General features: G+C 44.7%; 1 protein-coding gene across 1 annotated transcript in view; it reads left to right on the top strand.

Moving 5' to 3' along the window:
* SPAST (spastin) overlaps positions 1-23016 on the top strand; it is a 2490626-nt gene that overhangs the window by 498123 nt on the left and 1969487 nt on the right. The window contains exon 4 of the mRNA XM_044058595.1: positions 12022-12206. Coding sequence (XP_043914530.1) covers positions 12022-12206 — 185 coding nt within the window. The remainder of the gene's footprint in view (positions 1-12021; positions 12207-23016) is intronic.

Below are 23016 nucleotides of genomic sequence, written 5' to 3'. Positions count from 1 at the left end.
CCCAAGAGGCAGATCTCAGCCCCAAGGCTCTTACAGACCCCGAAATTGGGGTGCTACTACCCCGAAAGGAGGTAAAGACAAGTCACAACCTTACAGGAAACAGTCCCAATGACTTCCCCCTTCAAATGCCAAACTCTTTCCTTTTAGCAGCTCCCTTGGGGGGAAAACTGGCACTTTTTTCACAAAATTGGCATATAATTACCCAAGACAAATATGTTCTAAACATTGTGTCTCAAGGTTTACAGGTTCCACTTTCACACACTGCCAAGGCTAAAAGGAATGCCAAACCTGCCACAGAATCAATGGGCAAAGGCACAAAAACAAATTGCAGCCCTCATGGATATGAGAGCTATCCAAAAAGTGCCACAACAGGAACAGGGACAAGGATTTTACTCAAGACTCTTCTTGGTTCTCAGAAAGGGCAAAACCTGGAGACCCATACCAGACCTGTCTACTCTAAATAATTATCTGGAGGTACCGAAATTCAAAATGTTGACACTACAGCAGCTTCTTCCCATGCTGGGCATGAAGGCTTGGCTTGTTACTTTGGACCTCAGAGGCATACCTGCATGTCCCTATCAGACAAAATTGCAGAAGATACCTCAGATTCATAACTGGTTCAATGTATTATCAATTCACTGCACCCAGGGTCTTCACAAAGTGCCTGGCACCAGTAATTGCATTTTGCAGACAAAAAGAAATTCAGATATATCCATACCTGGACGACTGCCTGATTCAAGCAGAGAGCAAGGACATTCTTCTACAGCATCTGGCGTTTGTAAAAAAGTTACTAATTTGCCTAGGGTACACAGTAAACGAAAAGAAATCAAAACTAGTGCCCTCACAAGAGATAATATTCCTGGGTGCCAGCTTAAATACAATGACTCAGATGGCTTATCTTACGCCATACCAGCAAGGACAACTGACTCAATTCTTTCAATTGATGGCAACAAAGACCCAACTCCCTGCAAGAAAAATTCTGCAGGCCTTGGGATTCATGGCATCTTGCACTCTTCTAATTCCATATGCCAGACTGCATATGAGGAAATTACAATGGTACCTAAAAAGTGTTTGGACCCAGCACTGTCACAGTTTGGTAGCAGTAATACCTCTAATTCCCTGCCTACAACAGGAGTTTCGATGGTGGGCACAGGCATGTCACCTCAACAAGTGACAGCCTTTCACTCTACCCACAGCCAGGCAGACACTAACAGATGCTTCGGATTACGCCTGGAGAGCACACATGGCAGGAAAATGTATTCAGGGCAAGTGGACCGCAGACCAAATGCATCTTCACATCAATCAAAAAGAGATGTTGGCTGTACAAAATGCCCTAACAGCTCTCAAGGACCTACTGCATCCGGGACAACTGTTATTAAAGACTGACAACACCACAGTCGTGGTACATAAACAAGCAAGGGGGCACTCATTCTTATCCCCTATGCAGACAAGTCATGACCTTGTGGAACACAGCTCTAACCTATCAAGTTCATCTGCAAGCACAATTCCTGCCAGGAGAGAAAAATACGCTGGCAGACGACTTAAGCAGAAACATCATGGATCCTCACGAGTGGAAATTAAATCCACAAGTATTCAACATAACTCAGAAATGGGGGTGCCCAGACATAGATCTTTTTGCCACCCCACAGAATTGCCAAGTACAAAAATTCTGCACAAGGACTTATCACACACAAGCATGGAAAGTGGGTGCTCTCTCGTTCAGCTGGAAAAGCCTAACAGTTTATGCCTTCCCACCACTACCTCTCCTTTCAAAAGTACTCCTAAAAGCCAGGCAAGAAAAAACACAGATGATCCTGATTGCCCCAGACTGGCCACGCCAGCACTGGTACCCAGTCTTAAAGAATTTAGCTCAAGGCCCACCATGGATTCTACCTCAAACTCCACACCTTCTGACTCAAGACAATCAGATCCTGCACAGTCAGCTCAAAACTTTAAACCTGGCTGCATGGCAGGTTCATTAGTCACACAGGCAACGCAACTCTCTAAAGCTGTTATGGATGTCATTTTGGAGGCCAGGAGGCCTAGCACCAGGAAATCTTACTCAGGAAAAGAGGAAGAGATTCTGTGCCTGGAACCAGGCTCAAAGCTTTGACCCTCTTGTCCCAAATATTCCTCAGATATTACAATACTTGACTGAGATGCTGGACAAAGGACTTTCCTTTTCATCCATTAAGATCCACGCCTCTGCCATCTAGGCTCATTACAACACAGATACTCCTATTTTCTCACATCCATTGCTAAAGCAGTACCTCAGAGGGGCTAAAAACATAAGACCTCCCCGGAGAGCACCAACACTAACTTGGGGCCTCAATTTTGTCTTGGAAAAACTAACTTTACCTCCTTTTCAGCCAGCCAATTCAACAGAGTTAAAATATATATCATGGAAAACTGCTTTGCTTCTGGCAATAACCTCAGCAAGAAGAGTCTCAGAGTTACAGGCACTAATGGCAGTGGAACCTTTCATCATTTTTCACCAAGACGGGGTTTCTTTGCGGACAAACCCTTCATTTATGCCTAAGGTGGTTTCCAGTGTAGCTCTTAATCAAACTATTCATTTGCCAACTTTTTATCCAAATCCCCAGAACAAAGGGGAGAGACTTCTGCATTCCTTGGACATACACAGACAATTACGTTTCTACTTGGACAAAACAAAAGCTTTCAGGAAAACCGAGCAGTTGTTTGTAGCATATGCTGCAGGATCACTGGGAAAGGCTATTTCAAAGCAGACCATTTCTAAGTGGATAGGACACTGTATTCGGTTCTGCTACCCACAGCATGGGAAACCTGTACCGACTAACATTAGGCCACATTCCACCAGGGCAACAGCCACTTCAACTGCCTACCTTAGAGGAGTACCTACCCAAAGATATCTTGGAGGCTGCAACTTGGAGTTCAGTGCACACCTTTACCAAGCATCATCACTTGCCTCTTTACTCTAGATCCAGAGCTGGCTTTGCCACTGCAATGCTGCAGGGCCTCATAGCCACCCCAAATCCTCTCTAGAACCAGCCACCCTACCTCAGCTTTGGGATTCTACCCAAGTGTAATGACTGCATGACTGCAGCAGTGAAACACGATGAACATAGTACAGTTTTGTACTTGCCATAAATGTAGATGTTCGAGTGTCTTCACTGCTGCAGTTCAGGTTACCCACCCACCATCCCCTCTTTCTTAGCTGGGACTTATCTATACCTTTCAACCCTATACTACCTATGTGGTGTATTTGCTGGTAACTGAAGGTTTGGTTGTTTACATTTATGTATGTTTTATTATCATGTATTGCCTACCTATTTGGGGGCACCTGACATCTGGGGCAAGAAAAACTGAAGAAAATGGCATCTGCTGCATCTTGTATACCCCTGGCGCACTGATGTCAGGGAAGAAGAGACAGCAAATGACGCCGGACCAAGACTTTGGAACTCTGGCTGACTGCGGGACCGCCTGATGGCAGGATAACCCAAGTGTAATGACTGCAGCAGTGAAGACACACTAACATCTACATTTATGGTAGGTACAAAACTGTACTTTTCATATGCTCAAATATCAGCAATATAGTATGTCACTGCTTAAACAGAAAATGTTGATAAATTCTGAATGTGCAGAAAACAAAGAAATGCAGGATTTATTGCATTCAGCTGAACAAGTTGGAAAGCATACTTTGCAATGTGGTTTTGATTCTTTGGAGGCCTCCTGCAGGGCCGCTGTTACGGGTTCTGTCATCAGGAGGCATGCTTGGTTAAAGGAACAAAATCTGCGTGATCATCTCAAAGCAAAATTATTAGATGCTCCATTACAGCATGATCCCTTGTTTGGTGTTAAAGCAGAAGACGTGTTAAAGAAAATGGAGGACAAAGCTAAATCTATGCAAACGGTTAAGGATTTCTTACAGCTACAGCCTCCTAGATTTAGCAGACACTGGCCTACAAAGAATTGGTCCTTTCCAGTGTCAGACCACAAAGGGGCAGATGCAGACGCCCAAGAGGCAGATCCTAGCCCCAAGGTTCGTACAGGTCGAAACAATGGGGTGCTTCTACTTCCAAAAGTGGAGAAGACAAATCACACCCATACAGGAAACAGTCCCTATGACTTCCCCCTGCCCTGCACCAAGCACTTATCTTCTGGCAGCACCTTTAGGGTGAAAACTAGCACTTTTCTCTCAAATTTGGCACATAATAACCCAGGACAAATGGGTCCTAGACAGTGTCTGAAGGCCACAAGTTTCACTTCCATACTCTGTCAAGGACAAACGGTTGGCCAGACCTGCCAAAACATCAATGGGCGGAGGCGCAAAAGCAAGTCTCATCCCTCATGGACATGAGGGCCATTCAGCAAGTACCAGAGCAAGAGCAGGGACAAGGATTTTATTCAAGATTTTTCTTGGTCCCAAGAAAGGACAAGACCTGGAGACCAGTACTGGACCTATCTATTCTAAACACATTTCTGGATATACCAAAATTCAAAATGTTGACTCTACAGCAATTTCTGCCCATGCTGGGCAAGAAGGCTTGTGACTTTAGACCTAAAAGAGGCATACCTGCACGTCCCAATCAGACCAACATGCAGAAGAAGATACCACAGATTCAAAGCTGGCTCAATGCACTACCACTTCTCTGCACTTCCCTTTGGCTTATCTACTGTGCCCAGGGTCTTCACAAAGTGCCTGGCACCAGTAATTGCATTCTGCAGACAAAGAGGGATACAAATATATCCTTACTTGGATGACTGCCTCATTCAAGCAGACAAGGACATTCTACTACAGCATCTGGCATTTGTAAAGAGATTTCTAACCGGTCTAGGGTACACAGTCAACAAAAAGATATCAAAACTAGTACCCTCTCAAGAGATAATAATCCTGGGCGCAAGCTTAAATACAACTGCCCAGATGGCTTTTCTCACGTCAGACAAACAAAGACAACTGACTACCAATTTCAACCTGTTGGCAACAAAGGCCCAGTTATCTGTAAGAAAAATTCTGCAGGCTTTGGGTTTTATGGCATCCTGCATTCTACTAATTCCATATGCGAGGCTGCATATGAGGTAACTTCAGTGGTACCTAAAAAGTGTTTAGACACAACATTGCCACAGTCTGGAAACAATAATTACCCTCATTCCCTGCCTGCAACAGGAGTGTCGATGGTGGGCAAAGGCTTGTCACCAGAACAAGGGACAGCCATTCACTTTACCCCCAGCCAGGCAAACATTAACAACGGATGCATCAGATTATGCCTGGGAGGCCCACATGGCAGGAAGGTGTATTCAAGGCACATGGTCCGCAAACCAAATGCATATACATATCAATTAAAAAGAGATGCTAGCTGTTCAGAATGCCCTGACAGCCTTCAAGGAAGTACTTTATCCGGGACAACTACTGATAAAGACTGACAACAACACGGTCATGTGGTATATAAACAAGCAGGGAGGCACTCATTCTTACCCCCTTTGCAGACTAGCCATGACTATGTGGGACACAGCATTGACTTACCAAGTACATCTGCAGGCACAATTCCTGCCAGGAAAGATAAATACTCTGGCAGACTAAGCAGAAACCTCATTCGATCCACAAGTCTTCAGTATGATAACAAGGAAATGGGGATGCCCGGAGATGGATCTATTTGCCTCTCCTCACAACTACCAACTAAAAAGATTCTGCACAAGGACTTATCACAGACAAGCATGGAAAGTGGACACCCTATCTTTCAGCTGGAAAAGCTTAGCAGTATATGCCTTTCCTCCTCTGCCTCTCCTCCCCAAGGTACTCCTAAAGGTCAGACGAGAAGCCAAAGATGATACTGATTGCCCCAGACTGGCCCTGCCAGTACTGGTATCCAGTTCTAGGGAACTTGTCTCAATGCCCTGCTTGGACCTTGTCTCATATACCGCATTTACTATCCCAACAAAACAATCAGATCCTGCACAGCCAGCTAAAGACCTTAAATCTGGCAGTATAGCGGATAATGTAGTCGTGCAAAACGCGCCTCTCACTAAAGCTATGATGGATGTCATTTTGGAGGCCAGAAGGCCTAGTACCAGAAAATCTTACGCTAGAAAATGGAAGACATTCTGTGCTTGGAACCAGGCACAAGGAATTGACACAGCTGTACCAAATATTCCTCAGATTTGTCAATACTTAACTGACATGCTGGACAAAGGTCTACCCTTTTCATCAATTAAAATTCATGCCTCTGCCATTTCGGCTCATTACAATACAGAGCCACCAATGTTTTCTCATCTTTTATTAAGGCAGTACCTCAGAGGAACCAAAAACTCAAGTCCTCCAGGGAGATCACCAATACCTGCATGGGACCTCAATTATGTCTTGGAAAAACTCCCCTGCCTCCTTTTGAGCCAGCTGCTACAGGTGATATAAAGTTTTTATCTTGGAAAACAGCTCTGCTCCTAGCAAAAACTTCTGCAAGATGAGTCTCAGAGCTACAAGCACTCATTGCTGTGGAACCTTTTATCATTTTTTATCCAGACAGGGTTTCTTTGAGGACAAACCCGACATTTATGCATAAGGTAGTGTCCAGTGGGGGCCCTTAACCAAGCTATTAATCTGCCTACTTTTTATCCAAACCCACAGAATAAGGGGGAGAGAATCCTGCATTCTTTGGACATACACAGACAACTACGCTTCTACTTGAACAGAACCAAAGCTTTCAGAAAGACTGAGCAACTGCTAGTGGCATATGCTGCAGGATCACAAGAAAAGGCCATCTCAAAGCAGACTATTTCGAAGTGGATAGGCCACTGCATTCGTTTCTGCTATTCGCAACATGGCAAGCCAGTGCCTAAGGGCATTAGGCCACATTCAACCAGAGCAGCAGCCACTTCAGCAGCCTTCCTCAGGGGAGTACCAACCAACGACATTTTAAAGGCTGCTACCTGGAGTTCAGTGTACACCTTTACAAAGCACCATCATTTACCTCTCTACTCTATATCCAAGGCTGGCTTTGCCACTGCAGTTCTGCAGGGCCTCATAGCCGCTCCTAATGCTATATTAGCTCCAGTCTCCCAACCATAGCTTTGGGATTCACCCCAAGTGTAATGACTGCAACAGTGAAATACGAAGAACATGGTGCAGTTGTGTAAACTTACCATAAATGTAGATGTTAGTGTATTTACTGTAACAGTCCAGGTTACCCACCCACCATCCCCCATTTCTTTGCTGGAACTTGCCTGCACTTCTGTAATCTATACAACCTATGTGATGCATTTGCTTGTAGATGAAGGTACAATATATTTTGGTGCATGCATGTTTTATTGGCATATTTTTTAGCCTACCCTTTTGGGGGCACCTGACATCTGGGGCAAGAAAAACTGAAGAAAATTGCGTCTGCTGCATCTTTTATACCCCTGGCTCACTGACGTCAGGGAAGAGGCGACAGCAACCAACACTGGACCTAGACTTTGGAATTCAGGCCGACTGAGGATAGCCTGCCATCAGGATAACCCAAGTGTAATGCCTGCAACAGTGAATACACTATAACATCTACATTTATGGTAAGTGTGCACAACTGTACTTTCTTCACACTACCGATATTCAACACAAGCCGATGACTTCTTTTGCGTCTTCAGTTCTTTCTAAAACTACCGAGTTTCTAAGGCCCAGGGTACGAACTACGCATAAATAGAAACCGAGGACCCAAGCTCAAGCACCTGCTCCCATGCCTCAATCTCAAATGCTTAAAATGTCAGAAGACCTTATGCTGATTAGGGGAAGCCAGCCTACCCCTTCTAAAAGAAATTTGTCCCCAGCAGCTTTATCTGACGAAGAGTCTGACTCTGAGGTTTCTGATTATGAAAACATGCCCTTATCTGATTGAGGATTCCGATGCAGAGGAATCCATTCCTTCTGCCTCTCCTCTAGAGGTTTTTTTTTTTTTTGGTGAAGCCCTGCATACCTTGAGAGCATTTCCATTGGGAATGCCAGAATTTTACTCGGTCCAAAAAGAGACTCAGGGAATTTTTATATTTACCACAGCACAGATCCTTAGCTATTCCTCCTGTTCTGGATGTAGTTGATGTTTTCAGGGAATCCAGTTTAACTCCTGATACTCTACCTCCTGCTCCCAGGAAATCTGGCAGATATTAGAGTCCCTGACTCTCTCAAATTTCTTTTCAAAAATCCTACTGCTGACCCAGAGGTCATCTCCCAAGGACCTAAAGGAAAAAAGGAACCACAGCTAAGAATCCCACCCCTCCGGACAGGGATTCCCGAGCTTTAGACAGATGGGGTAAAAAAAGTATACACCTCTGCAACTCTTGCCATTAGAATTGTCAGTTCCACATGCTGAAATACCAGCAACATATTATGGAACTTCTTAAACAAAAGTTATCTACTTTTCCAGACTGCAGAAAATAAAGAATTACAGAAGCTTATGCATTCTGCAAGCCAAGTTACTAAGCATACCCTGCAATGTGGGTTTGACACCCTGGAGGCATCCTGCAAGGCAGCAGTCACAGGCTCTGTACTTAGAAGGCATGCTTAGCTTAAGGAACAGACCTTGCCAGACAATGTCAAATCAAAATTATTGGAAGCATCACTGAACAAAGACAATCAGTTTGGCACCAAAGCAGAAGAGGTTTTTAAACAGATGGAAGAAAAAGCTAAATCTGTGCAGATGGACTTTTTGCAGGTCCAGTCTCCAAGATTCAGTAGTCATTGCCCGTCAACACACTGGTCCTTTCCAGCCCCCCTCTAGGCCAGCTCAGACTAGATCTAGGGGAAGCAACCCCCCCCCCCCGACAAGCCCAGGGAATGCAGAGATCTAAGCAATTGAGTACCTCCAGTTTTAAAACCGGGAGTGCTAAGCCACCCCCCTGTGGAAAGAATTCACAATGACTTTTCAGCTCCAACTCTTACTCTGCCCACCTGCTTGTGCCCCTAGGAGGAAAACTTGCCTCCCATGCAAAAAAACTGGGCCTCCATCACCAACGATCGATGGGTCCTCAACATAGTGTCCTAGGGGTACAAATTTTATTTCCACACGCTGCCAACCCCAAAAGGGTTCCCGGATCTTCCTCCAAACCAGTGGGCAGAGTCACAAAACCAAGTGCATTTCCTGCTCTCCATGAGGGCAATTCATCCTGTTCTTGCAGATCAAATAGGCCAAGGTTTCTATTCCAGACATTTCCTGGTACCCAGAAAACAGGGCACCTGGTGCCCAGTCCTAGATCTATCCATTCTAAACACCTTCCTGGTGGTACCAAAATTCAAAATGCTCACCCTCCAGCAGCTTTTTCCTATGCTTTCCAAAGATGCCTGGTTAGCCACTCTGGACCTAAAAGAGGCCTATCTTGCACGTCCCAATTAGAGACTCTTGCAGGAAATAGCTACGTTTCAGGGCAGGATCTATGCATTATAGGTTCATAGGTAGATACTAGGCTATCTGCCTTAGGGCATTTATAAGCCTAGCCAGAGTGCGTTTGGCTTTCGCCTCCCTTTTAGATTAGTTAACTGTGCCTCTGTATAGTAGGTCACAGAAGATAGACCTTTAAGGTTAGTTTACTGTGCCTCTGGCAGGGACACAGAAGAGATCCCAGGGGTAAACTTATGATCTCCCATCCACTTGTCAAGATCTCTCTTGAAGAGGGTCAGTGAGGGGCTCTGCCTAACATGAATTGGGATTCTGTTCCAGAGTGAGGGGAACCTCTGGGATATGAATATGTCCCTCCATCATGTCCTATTTATTGCTTTGCTGAGGTTTAAGTCCCTGGAGCATGTAGCTCTAAGGGATTTGGATTTCCTGAGGTGGAGCATGTCCATTAATTCTGGGTTAGACATGGCTTAGTACATCAGGCATAGAGCGCCTCTGAGTAGGCGGTAAGCAACTGAGTAGAGCTGGAGTTTCTTTAGTCGAACTGCATAGGGCATCTGTTTGAGGCCCGTGATCCTCTTAGTGAGGTACTTTTCGGGTCTCTCCAGTTGCTGCAGCTGTCCGGTAAGGTACATCCCAAATGGGGCATTGTATTCAGTTATGGGCTTGATGAGTAGAGGGGCACAATGACCTCTCGATCTAGATGTGAACCATTTTGTGATAAGGTGGGCTATATAGAAGGTCTTTCTATATCCACTTTGGCAACGTGATTGTCCGTTCTCTGCACTTCCGTTTGGCTTATCCACTGCTCCCACAGTTGTTTTCACAAAATGCCTGGCTCCAGCCATTGCTTTTTACAGACAAAGAAATATTCAAATTTACCCCTACTTGGACAACTGCCTGATTCAGGCAGACATTCAGGAAAAGCTGTTACAGCACCTGACATTTGTAAAAGGTCTACTGACCTCACTGGGGTACACTATAAACAAAAAGAAATCCAAACTAGTCCCCCAGTCAGAAAATTGTATTCCTGGGAGCAAGCCTGGACACATTCCCACTTGTACTGCAACAGTGATAGGAGGAATTTAGTACAGTTGTAGAACAGCTTAACAGAATATTAGATGCTTGACCGATCACTGTTGCAGTGTTATATTCCACCCACCTTTTCCTGAATTTTGTTTGATTGCGGTATCATCCCTTCGTACATCTGTTGACACGTGTTTTTTTATTGCCTGTTTCTTTTTTGTCTTGCTAGTTTTCTGGTCTCGAGCTAGAAAGCCCTGAGGTACTACAGTCTTGTTACATCCCTTGTGTATTATGCAGCCTTGGAGCACTTTGGTTGTATACCAGATGTATGGTGCAAGAGGACGACTCATGGGCTTTGCTGTCCTGGCTGGGAGTACAGCTCTTCCTGGTGGATGATCCCACTTGGTAGTAATACTGCAGCAAAAATTGGTCAGGCATCTGCTGTTATGGTAAGTTCTTGTACAACTGTACTTTTTTAGGGAGCTGCAGTGGATATAAAAAGTGTACACACCCCTGTTAAAATGCCATTTTTTGTGATATAAAAAAGAGACTGCAATCAATCATTTCAAAACTTCCCACCTTTAATGTGACCTATAACCTGCACAATTCAGTTGAAAAACACACATCTGTTAGGGGAAAAAATATAAAAAATGAAAAACGTACAATAAGCTGGTTGCATAAGTGCACACACCCTTAAAGTAATATTTTGTTGAAGCACCTACCTGTCTTATTCCCAAATTTAGTTAAATGGGTGAATACTTGCTTTAGTGTGTGGCTGTATGTGTACAGGCAGCTTAGGTTCTCAGTGGACATGAGAGTATTTTCTAATAGATTCTAACTGCTTGTTTCATTCTAAAACAAAAACAAAATGGATTCCATTGCTTCTAAGGTTATCTTATCCAGGTGAGCGTGTTAAACATTGCTACAAAATGTAGTAATACTTTGCCTTCTATGCCATAGAGTGCACTTGATCAGTGGTAGTAGTTCTAGGTCTTTCTTTGGGGCCAAAGCCATCAGGGATGTTCTCCCATGAAGAAACACCATCTAGGAGGATAAGCTTGAGCCTCTTTCTAGATTTGTAAAGGTGGACCACCTCATCTGATTATGAAAGTGTGTGTTTACCATTGCCTTAGATCTGGATGAATGATCCGTCCAGGTCAACAACCTCACTTTCCTACCACCTTGGAGTGAGCAAGTTCTAGACAGGTTTATTTTTTATGTTGTTGCTTTTCTACCTTAGCATGGCCTGCCTTAGATCCAGTGGGGAAACTTGATTGCAGAACCTTTTTGTCTAATTGAGAAATTACCAGTAATCTGAGAACTTCATTTGCCAGCTGACGCTTCAGTTTTAGTCCTGACAACTAATGGAGAATAGACTTGTTCATCTCAGTGTAACATCATTATATTGGCATTTTTGTACACTTCATTTACCTGGCTTAGTCCTTGCAGTTGTGTTCTGAAAGGGTTTGCATTGTCTGATAACAGAATGTATTGATTGCAGATTCCAGTAGATGTAGCATGTATAAGATGTTTGATATCACATGCTTTAAGTGTGGGTAATCTTTTTTAACCTATAAGATGCAGTACATTGCTGTGGTGAACATTCCATTTTTTTTGTCTACACGTATTTGATGGCTTGTAATTTTTTTCTTTACAGAAAGTGGAGCTGTACCAAAGAAGAAAGATCTTCTACCCATCACAGAAAGCAGTTTGTCACGGGCAAAATCTGTTCCCAGAAGTGTGCCAGCTGGACTGCCGGGCCGTTACAGGGCATCCAACAGTAGTGGAGTATGCAACTCTGTTGCCCGACAGCCATGTCAGCCTTCTGTTACAGGAAGCAAGGTAAAGCTACTCCTCAGACCAATTTTGTTTTTGATGATCATAATCAACAGTTGCTCATGGCAAACAGTGAGGATGCATTAAAATTGCTATAACAGAGTCAGCAAGCTGTATGTAAAAGAAAAAAAAAAAAAAAAGGAAAATTCCCTTTCAGAAAGTCAGCATCTAGTCTTAGTGAAACCTATGATGTTTGGAAGTCAAATGAACAAGAAAGATGGAAATTTAAAGCAGAAGCAGTGGAAAAGTCAGATTAGCAAAGACTAAAAACAAGAAAAAATTTAAAGGATGAGTAGTAAATCCATTTGGCACTTAAAGGAACTCAACTATGAAGAAATACTGAGACAATATATAGAGAGTACAGTGGAAATTAAGGATATGAAATGAATGACTGCTTCTTTTAAGTCACAAAATACATAGAATGTGATCTCTTAAGAGAGAATTGTTTTTTGGATGATTAAAGGTGGACAAGGCATTGGTCCACTGGTCAGATTTTACTTTCCCTTTTAAAGTAACTAAGGAATGAACTGCTATTGAAACAGTCTTATCTTTTTTTACTAAGTCCTATTGAGATGGCAGAGTGAAGATTTTAAGAGAACTGATGTATTTGTGTGCTAACAGAGGACAAATATCGGTTCTGCCTTACTGATGCAGTTAGCGTTCTTCAGCTGCCTGTCATTTAGCCCACTTTTGTTGCTTCTCTAAGATGCTTCTCTGATTTTGCACCTTACTACCCACTTGAAGCTTAATTCCTTCATTCATCATCGGACTAATCGTTTGGTCTTTGGTACCATAGCTTCTTAAACAGAACAGTGTCCCATTGGGAAACCTTCCTTTACTCACCTAAACCATTTTGTTATATCTGTATTAGATGTCAGGTAGGAGGGGTCTGTGTGAGTGCAGTAGACAAATTTTGTGCAAAAATCTTCATACCCAGTGTCTCTTGCCTAGGCGTGGAGTACGACTAAAAGGCGTGTTACATTTGCCAATCCTTTGTCCCAAAGACTTTTGTGATCCTGTATGTCTACACTCTGCGCTTTCTTGGGGACCCAATATCTGAAGTGTTTGTTCCACTCCAAGATGGTAGATCCCCCCCCCCCTATCCCCAGACATGCCTCCATCCCACAAGTAAAAGCTCGAAAGTCCCTAGCCTTATGTCTTGTGCTTGGTCTACTCACTAATTCCGATGCACTGAGGTTCCAGAACCCACCATACATAACTTTCTCTGATGCTCTCTACTGTGATCATGCTGATGGCTGGTATGGCATTGAAAGAACTACGAATAATCATTTCAGAGGGCCATAAGGTATCCCACAGATTCTAATCAGGGAAGAGATCCCAGGTAAGTTAATTGCAGTATGTCTTTAGTCTGAACTACCCTGCTTGGTTCAGACAGATGTCCCCAAAAAAGTAACAAAAAAAGAAACACATCTCTTCTCACCCATGTAGGGAGAAGGAATGGTTGGACTTTTCTCAAGACCTGTTGAAAGCCATAATGGCCACCAAAACGATCTTCATTTTCTGCCCATCCTCCTCCTCCACCTTAAAAACCTACTGTGGGTTCATCTTTTGATTAAGATTATTCTGACCATTCTGTGGCCTGCTCCTCTCAAATCCACTTCTCTGGCTAAATTCTTAATAATGAAGACTCTCTCCTGACTTTCCTGTCAGAGGCTTCCTTTAGGGCGACCATTATAAACATAATGAAACATTTTGAGTTGGAGTCTAGACAGATTAGAGGTCCAGAAAAAATATTACAACTTCTTGGAATGGGCACTCCTGTCCCTTCAGTTCTGGAGGCCTCCTTGGATGCCTTCCAGTCTGATCTCTGCAGGCACTGATTCGCAACCTTCTGCCTTCAAAAGACCAGACAGATTTTACAAAGTTTTAGATGAACTGAAGATGTTCTTCGTGTTTCACTGTTGCAGTCATCGCACTTGGGTTATCCTGCCAGGTGTAGCCCTCAGTCGACCCGAATACCAGAGGCTTAGTATTTGTCAGTTGCTGTCGCTCCAGGACTGATGTCAGGTCGTTAGTGGTATAAAAACAGGCAGCCGACGCCATTGCTTCAGTCTTTCTTGCCGAGGAGCCAGAAGCAGTTCACACGAGTGCTTGGTCAGCTGCTACCTAAGTTTTCGTTTTCAAAATTGAAGTTGAAATCTTCTAAAGCTAAGTACCCCATTGTGGATCCTTTTTTCTTGTTCTAACTGATGTCAGAAAAAGTTAACAATTGTCTCGCCTGTGGAAAGCAAATACCACACCGAGATTTCAATTCTTACTGTGTCACCTGTTTAGGCCCAGACCACGACGTCTGTCGCTGTCTGTTTTGTGCTTTGTTCAATGCCAGAACTATGTCGTCAGGCCCTTATCGTAGCTAAATACTTTCGCTGTCGATCTCCGTATTCCAAAATTGCTTCGGTAAGCCATCCTATTATCGATCTTCCAAAAAAAAGTAGGAATAAAGGCAGAGAGAGACCTCAGAGCTTCAAAACTGCCAACGGTGCTTCCATTACACTAGTCGACAGTTCGCCAGTACTCAGTGAGGTGCTTTCGCAGCCCCTGATGCCCGCTTCTGTGGATTTGCAGGCCACTACCGAGACTCTTCTTTGACTCGGAACCTGCGGATGTCTCTACCTTGGATGGGTCCGGAGCTGCTGTGCAGGCTCCGGCTTCTGAGGAAGTTCTTCGCCCTGCCGATATTCGACACAAACCGACAACTTCTTTCGTGTCTTCAGTTCTTTCTAAAACTACCGTGTTTCTAAGGCCAAGGGTATGAACTATGCCTACAAAAACGTCGACCCAAGCACCTGCTTCCACGCCTCAATCTCAAATGCTTAAAATGGCGGAAGACCTTGTCATGCTGATTAGGGGAAGCCAGCCTACCCTTTCTAAAAGAAAGAGACTTGTCCCCAGCAGCTTTATCTGACTAAGAGTCCGACTCTGAGGTTTCTGATTATGAAGATATGCCCTTATCTGCTTATGAGGATTCCAGTGCAGAGGAATCCATTCCTTCTGCCTCTCCTCCAGAGGATTTTTTTTTTTTTGGTGAAACCCTACATACCTTGAGAGTGCATTTCCATTGGGAATGCCAGGATTATCCCCAGTTCAAAAAGAGACTGGGAATTTTTAGATTTACCACAGCAGAGACCCTTAGCTATTCCTCCTGTTCTGGATGTTGTGGATGATGATTCATGGAATCCAGTTTAACTCCCGATACTCTACCTCCTGCTCCCAGGAGACCTGACTGGTATTAGTGTCCCTGACTTGCACAAATTTATTTTCAAAAATCTTACTGCTGACCCAGAGGTAATCCCCCAAGGACCTAAAGGAATAAAAGCAACCACAGCTAAGAATCCCACCCCTTTGTGCAGGGATTCCCGAGCTTTAGACAGATGGGGCAAAAAAGTATACACCTCTGCAACTCTTGCTATTAGAGCATTAAATTGTCAGTCCCACATGCTGAAATACCAGCAACATTGTATGGATCTTATTAAACAAAAATTATCTACATTTCCAGACTGTGCAGAAACTAAAGAATTACAGGAGCTTATGCATTCTGCAAGCCAAGTTACTAAGCATACCCTGCAATGTGGGTTTGACTCCCTAGAAGCATGCTGCAGGGCAGCAGTCACAGGTTCTGTACTTAGAAGGCATGCTTAGCCTAAGGAACAGACCTTGCCAGACCATGTCGGGTCAAAATTGGCCGCACCACTGAGCAAAGACAATCTGTTTGGCACCAAGACAGAAGAGGTTTTAAAAAAGATAGAAGAAAAAGCTAAATCTGTGCAGACAGACTTTTTGCAAGTCCAGCCTCCGAGATTCAGTAGGCATTGCCCCTCAAAACACTGGTTCCTTTCCAGCCCCCCTCTAGGCCAGCTCAGGCTAGACCTTGGGGAAGCAGACCAGACCCCCCCCCCCCCAGACAGCAGGCCCAGGGAATGCAGAGATCTAAGCAGTGGAGTACTTCCACTTCTAAAACGGAGTGTTAAGCCCCACCCCCTTATGGAAATAATTCACAATGACTTTTCAACTCCACCTCTTGCCTCTACCCACCTGCTTGTGCCCCTAGGAGGAAAACTTGCCTCCCATGCAGAAAAACTGGGCCTCTATCACCATCGGTTGATGGGTCCTCAACATAGTGTCCCCTGGGTACAAATTTTATTTCCACACACTACCAACCCCAAAAAGGGTTCCCAGATCTTCCTCCATACCAGTGGGCAGAGGCACAAAACCAAGTTCATTCCCTTCTCTCCTTGAGGGCAATCCAGCCTGTTTCTGCACACCAGATAGGCCAAGGTTTCCATTCCAGACTTTTCCTGGTACCCAGAAAAGAGGGCACCTGGCGCCCAATCGTAGATCTCTCCATTCTAAACACCTTCTTGGTGGTAACAAAATTCAAGATGCTCACCCTCCCGTAGTTTCTTCCTATGTTAGCCAAAGATGCCTGGTTAGCCACTCTAGACCTAAAAGAGGCCTATCTGCACATCCCAATCAGAGATTCCTGCAGGAAATATCTACGTTTCAGGGCAGGATCTATGCATTGTCAGTTCTGTCCACTTCCCTTTGGCTTATCCACTACTCCCAGAGTTTTCACAAAATGCTTGGCTCCAGCCATTGCTTTTTGCAGACAAAGAAATATTCAAATTTACCCCTACTTGGATGGCTGCCTGATTCAGGGAGACAGTCAGGAAAAGCTGTTGCAGCACCTGACATTTGTAAAAGACCTACTGACCTCACTGGGGTACACTATAAATGAAAAGAAATCCAAACTAGTCCCCAGTCAGAAATTGTATTCCTGGGAGCAAGCCTGGACACCGCATCCCAGATGGCATTCCTTACTCCAGAAAAACAAACCTATCTGACAGGCTACTTCTCAACTGGCCACCAGATCCCAGTTAGTTGCAGGGAAAATCCTGCAAGTTCTAGGGTTCATTAGCTTCTGCATTCTACTAATTCCATATGCCAGACTGCATATGAGGAAACTTCAGTGGTACTTAAAAAGCTTTTGGTGTCAACATTCTCAGGACCTGGAAACTATTATACCTATGATACCTTGTTTAAGGAAAGATTTTCTTTGGGCAGCAACATGCAGCCACAGCAAGGGGCTTCCCTTTTTACAAACCCACGCCACCCAGACCCTAACCACAGATGCATCAGACTATGCCTGGGGTGCACACTTGGATGGCAGGTGCATTCATGGCCACTGGAGCCCAAATCAAATTCATCTGCACCTCAACCAAAAAGAGATGCTAGCTCTTCAGCATGCTCTGACAGCTTTCAGACCCCTACTCTCTCCGGGGCCTCTACTAATGAAAACGGGTACATCGACAAGCAGGGAGGAACCCACTCTTACCCACTATGCAGGCTAGCCATGACCATTTGGCACATGTTTTCAGCCATGCAGATTCACCTACCAGGCAACCAAAACTCTCTGGCAGACAACTTAAGCAGAAATCTTCTAGACCCAAATGAGTGGCAAACCCCAACACCTTCAGCCTTGTAACCCAGAAATGGAGTACCCCGAAGGTGGACCTTTTTGCCTCCCACAACAACCACCAGCTCAGCAAAGTCTGCACCAGGGAACCTCACAGCAAGGCCTGGAAAGTGGATGCCCTATCCTTCCAGTGGGTAAACCTCTCGATCTATGCATTTCCCTCTCTATCTCTTCTTGCAAAGATGTTACTCAAAATAAGGGGGGAAAGACTAAGGGCAATCCTGATTGCCCCAGACTGGCCACACCAACACTGGTACCCACTACTGTGCAGTCTCACCGTTGCCTCCATGGCACGTCCCTCAGATTCCAACTTTCTTGACCCAGCAGAAGGGAGATTTCTTGCATCCACAATTGCAGACCATGAACCTGGCAGCCTGGCTTATTTCTTGACAACTCCTCCAGTGGCCAGCCAAAGCAAGCAAGTCCTGGACATTATACGTGAAGCCAGACGACCCAGCACTAGAAAATCCTATGCTGACAAGTGGAAAAGGTATTGCTTCTGGATCCTGGATAAAGGAGCTGAACCAGCACAACCCTCCTTACCTCTCATCCTGGATTACCTATAAGACCTACTTCATAGGGGCCTACCTTCTCTTCTGTTAAAATCCATGCCTCTGCCATCTCTGCTCATTACAGCACAGAGCCACCTCTCTTTTCACACACCCTCATCAAGCAGTTCCTTAGAGGGGCTAACAACTTAAGGCCACCCAGAAGAGCCCCTACCCCTGCTTGGGACCTTAACTTTTTGTGTTGGAAAAGCTCACGCCCCCCTTTGAGCCTGCAGCTTCAGCAGAGTTAAAATTCCTCTCTTGGAAAACAGCCTTGCTTCTGGCCATCACTTCAGCTAGAAGAGTGTCTGAGCTACAAGCACTCATGGCTGTGGAACCCTTCATCATTTTTCATGCTGACAGGGTCTCCCTCAGGACTAACCCAACTTTCATGCCTAAAGTGATGTCCAGTGTGGCTCTCAACCAATCTCCATTTGCCCACCTTTTCCCCTAAACCTCAAAATAAGGAGGAAATGATCCTGCACTCTTTAGATGTGCACAGTCAGCTCAGATTCTACCTGGATAGGGCTAAGCCCTTTAGGAAATCTGGCCAGTTACTAGTCAGCTGTGCAGCAGGTGCAGAGGGCAAGGCCATATCAAAATAAACAATTTCCAAATGGATAGCACACTGTATCCATTTCTGTTAGAAACACCACGGGAAACCACCCCCACAGGGGGTCAGAACACATTCCACTAGAGCAACTTCCACCTCTGCAGTTTTTCTCCAGAGGGGTCCCTACCAGGAACATCCTGGAGGCTGCAAAATGGAGTTCTGTTCATAACGTCACCAAGCATTACCACCTGCCTATCTTTTCCAAATCCAGGGCAGGTTTTGCAACCGCAGTCCTGCAGGGCATACTAGCCAGCCCCAACTCTTCTTGACTGCCTCCACCTGTTTCTTCAGCTTTGGGAATCAAAGTGTGATGACTGCATCAGTGAAACACAAAGAACATAGTACAGTTGTGTACACTTAACATAAATGTAAATGTTCAAGTGTATTCACTGTTGCAGTCCTGGTTTCCCACCCTCCAGCCCCCTTGCCCCCCCCCCTCACTCCTTACAGTGCAATGTGGTATTTACTTTCTAGTGGTGGTGTTATTCCACCATAACCTAGCTCCCTGTTTGGGGACTTCTGACATTTGGGGCAAGAAAAACTGATGCAATGGTGTCTGCTGCCTGTTTTTGCACCACTGACTACTTGACTTCAGTCCTGGAGCCACAGCAACTGACGCAGAAATACTAAGCCTCTGGTATTCGGGCCGACTGAGGGCCTACCCCCTGGCAGGATAAACCAAGTGTGATGACTGCAACAGAGAATATACTCTAACATCTACATTCATGGTAAGTGTACACAACTGTACTTTCTTTTATAAGAATTCTGTTGCAGACCCTTCAGCAGTTATTGTCTTTGCTGATAAATCTTCTAAGTTTCTTCCCAACTCCAATGTAACCCCTTCAGACAAAGCCAGTAGGACCATGGATATGTGGGGAAAAAAGGCTGCTACCTCCTCTACTCTGGAATTTACTCAAATGACAAAGTGGATGTTATCCATATGCAATTCCTTTAACAAGGTAGTGTTGAATTCACATGGATCAGATGCCAAACAAATGTCCTTACTTAGTCAAGCTACTCCAGTAGCTAGAGTATAAAATGTCATACTGTGGAGGCCACTGTCAGAGCAGCTGCTACTGGCGGTCATTCGCAAGTATGCGTGGTTGCATAATCAGCCGTGCTCGCAGACTTCAAAGCCAAACTTACTGATTTAACTTTAGACCAGAGCCTTTTATTTGGTCTACAGGCATGCCTTTTCAAAGTCCAGAGCTGCCTTCACTAGGACAGGTCTCTCTGCCCTTCTGGACAGTTCCTCTATCAACTAGCTAATCCCCTTATATTCCCTTGAGCTCTGGGAATTACCGCAACAGTAGATGTCCTACTGATCATTGTTGCAGTATTCCTTCTCTCCCTCCTTCCCATCTTATTTGGTTACCTTGTCTCATCCTTTGCCCTGTAGACAAGACCTTAGGAAAGAGTGGGATTCTTACCGCGTTCTGCCTGGCCCCTCCTAGCTGACCAGTCAGACACACTCAGGGGTCTTCGGGCCTCCAACTTGGAGATAGTATGAAGATCTATGCTTCTATGTCTGCCTATATACCCCTATACGTATCAGCTGAGGTCACATTTTGGACTTATGACCCTGGGAAGGTTACGCTTTGGGACCCTGTCCGAACATTAGTGGTGATAATCCATTTGTTTGGTATACTGCAACTGTGATCAGTAGGACATTTACTGATTTTCTTTGTAGTCTTTGTTGCAGTACTGATTCTTTAGTCTTCCTGCCATACAGCAGCCTGCTTTCAAGAGTCTCTGCATCATCCCTAGCAGTTCAGTGTCCAAAGACTGACATCTGGACATCAGGGTATAAGAAGGGAATCTGTTGGGACTATCATCACTACTTCTTTCTAGCTGTTCAGTCCAGTGCAGTTTACATGTGTTCAAAGCACTCAGTCGATTGCTTTGTTTTTCCAGAGTGACGCTGCTTTACAGTCAAGTAGGTATCTTGTTGAGGATTTCTTTTATTCATTGAATGTTTAAGAAGGTCAACAATTGCTTCAAGTTTGGGAAGCAAATCCCACATATGATTTTCACTTGTTTTGTGTGTTCTGCATAGGGCTAACAGATTGTTCTGACTCTGCAAAATTCCATGTGGAAATCTTCAAAAGTAGGGCTGCAGTATTAACTGCTTATATGGAGTCTCATCTTCGGTTTAACCAGTGGCATTGCAGCCCACTGCTACTGCCAAGTCTTGGCAACCACGCCAGCTTCTGATAGACGAAAAGATTAAGGACTCTGCTTTCAAGAAAGCTCTTTTTAGTCACCAAGTCAACCAACCCAGGTGAGGCACCTTTGCAGCCCCCTGGCCAAGCAACTCCTAGTCAAATCCCAAGACACTTAAAAATAGTGCAAGAATTTACGGTTTTCTTGAAATACTGGGAGTCCTGCATTTCTGCTGCTGAAGCCTCCCCATCCAGAAGAAGCAGGGAGGTGGGTTTTCAGGAATATTCAGATTCTTCAAGCTCAGATGAGTTTGTCCGACTTTGGGCACCTGTCGCCACAAACTTACCCAGACTCTAATTCAAATGTCAACCTCTCTTTTGCCCCCCCAAGAAGCTTTCTTTTGGGGATGCCCTTCATAGAATGAGGGAGGCTGTCAATTGGGAAAGTAAACAGCTTGTACAAGCTCGGACTTATTAGACAGAACTGCTAAGCTTGCGTTTTCCCAGGCCACATGCTGTCCCTCCAGTGCTGGACGATGTCTTTGAAGACATTGCTTTACATCCTGATACTTTACCACCTGCTCCTAGGTAACCAGGCAGGTTTTAAAGGGTGCTTGAATCTCTCCAGCACTTTTATAAAAAAAAAAATCCCTTGGCTGACCCCTCAGTAGTCTCAACTGAATCCACGACAGATGTACCTAAGGGGCCAAGTAGACATATCCCTTACCCTAAGGATAGAGATAGTAGCTTATTAGTCATATATGGGGAAAAAAGCTTATACTGTTGCCACCCTTGCAGTGAGAGCATTGCCAATTACATGTGCTTAAAGTAGCTGGAATTTCTCCAAGGCACAATTCTGGCTAAGGTAGACTCTTTGTGGATATAACCTTATTGGAGGAAATTAAGGAGATGGCAAGAGAAGTTTTGCAAGTGTTCAGACACTCCCTAAAGTGTGGCTGTGATGTGTTAGATGCATCATGCTGAGAAGCTGTTACAGGTTCTGTCATCCTTAGGCATGCATGGCTCAGGACCCAGCCGTTGTTAGATCAGGTCAAGGCTGAACTACTGGATGCTCCACTAAACAGAGAATTCCTTTTCAGACCTCTAGCCAGACAGGCTGTCAAGAAGCTGGATAAGAAAGGAAGGCAAATAAAAACTGTGAAGTAATTTTATCGGTCTCCGACACCAAGTTCCAGTAGGAATTACCCTTCAAAACTTTGGCCTTCCCCATTAGAAGACAAGGGGAGGCCCCCTATGTCAACAGACTTGGGCAGTGTAGGAGGTGGCAAACTGAGTAATCGCACAGAAGAGGAAGCTCAAAAGAGCCCACCTGGCACAGAGACTAACTATGACTATTCAGCCCCAGCCATCCACACGCCTGCCCCCCACCCACATCTCTAGCTGGAAGATTCTCCTTCCTAAATCAATGGAAAGCAACCATGAAGGACGCAAAATCCCTCCCTTCCCGGACATTCCTGTTCTTTGGATGGTTACGGAATGTCTTTTACAGCCTATCCTTGAGGGGAACTGCTTCACCAAGGATCCATTCAGCCTGTTCCTTAAGGTCAGGAGTGAAAAGGCTTCTACTCAGTAAGCCTTCTAGTTCCAAGAAAAGAGGGCAGATGTAGGCCCATCTTCGATGTTACAATATCCTGAAGTTCATTATGCATACTTCACAAAAATTACTCCACATGATCTTCCAAGACGCCTTCATGTTCGCTGTAGATCTAAAAGAAACTCATTACCTCCATGGTAAGCAGGGGACAGGCTCTAACTTCCAATTCAATGCTTTACATTTGGGGTGTCCACTGCTCTGAGAGTTTTCACAATATGTTTAGTTTCTCTGCTAGCAAATTGCAGAACTCAGAGTTCATATGTGCCCTTAATTGGATGACATCTTGCACATCAACGTAGACTTGATTTCCGAAGGTAGGTCTCACCTTAAATCTTCAAAAGTCACAAGCTTCCTCTAACAAGGATCCTCTTTATTGGAACAGTC

The sequence above is a fragment of the Protopterus annectens genome, chromosome 1.part2 (assembly GCF_019279795.1).
Source record: "Protopterus annectens isolate FY-2018-M chromosome 1.part2, PAN1.0, whole genome shotgun sequence".
Lineage (NCBI taxonomy): Eukaryota > Metazoa > Chordata > Ceratodontiformes > Protopteridae > Protopterus > Protopterus annectens.
This window is presented reverse-complemented; position numbering and strand designations above follow the sequence as displayed.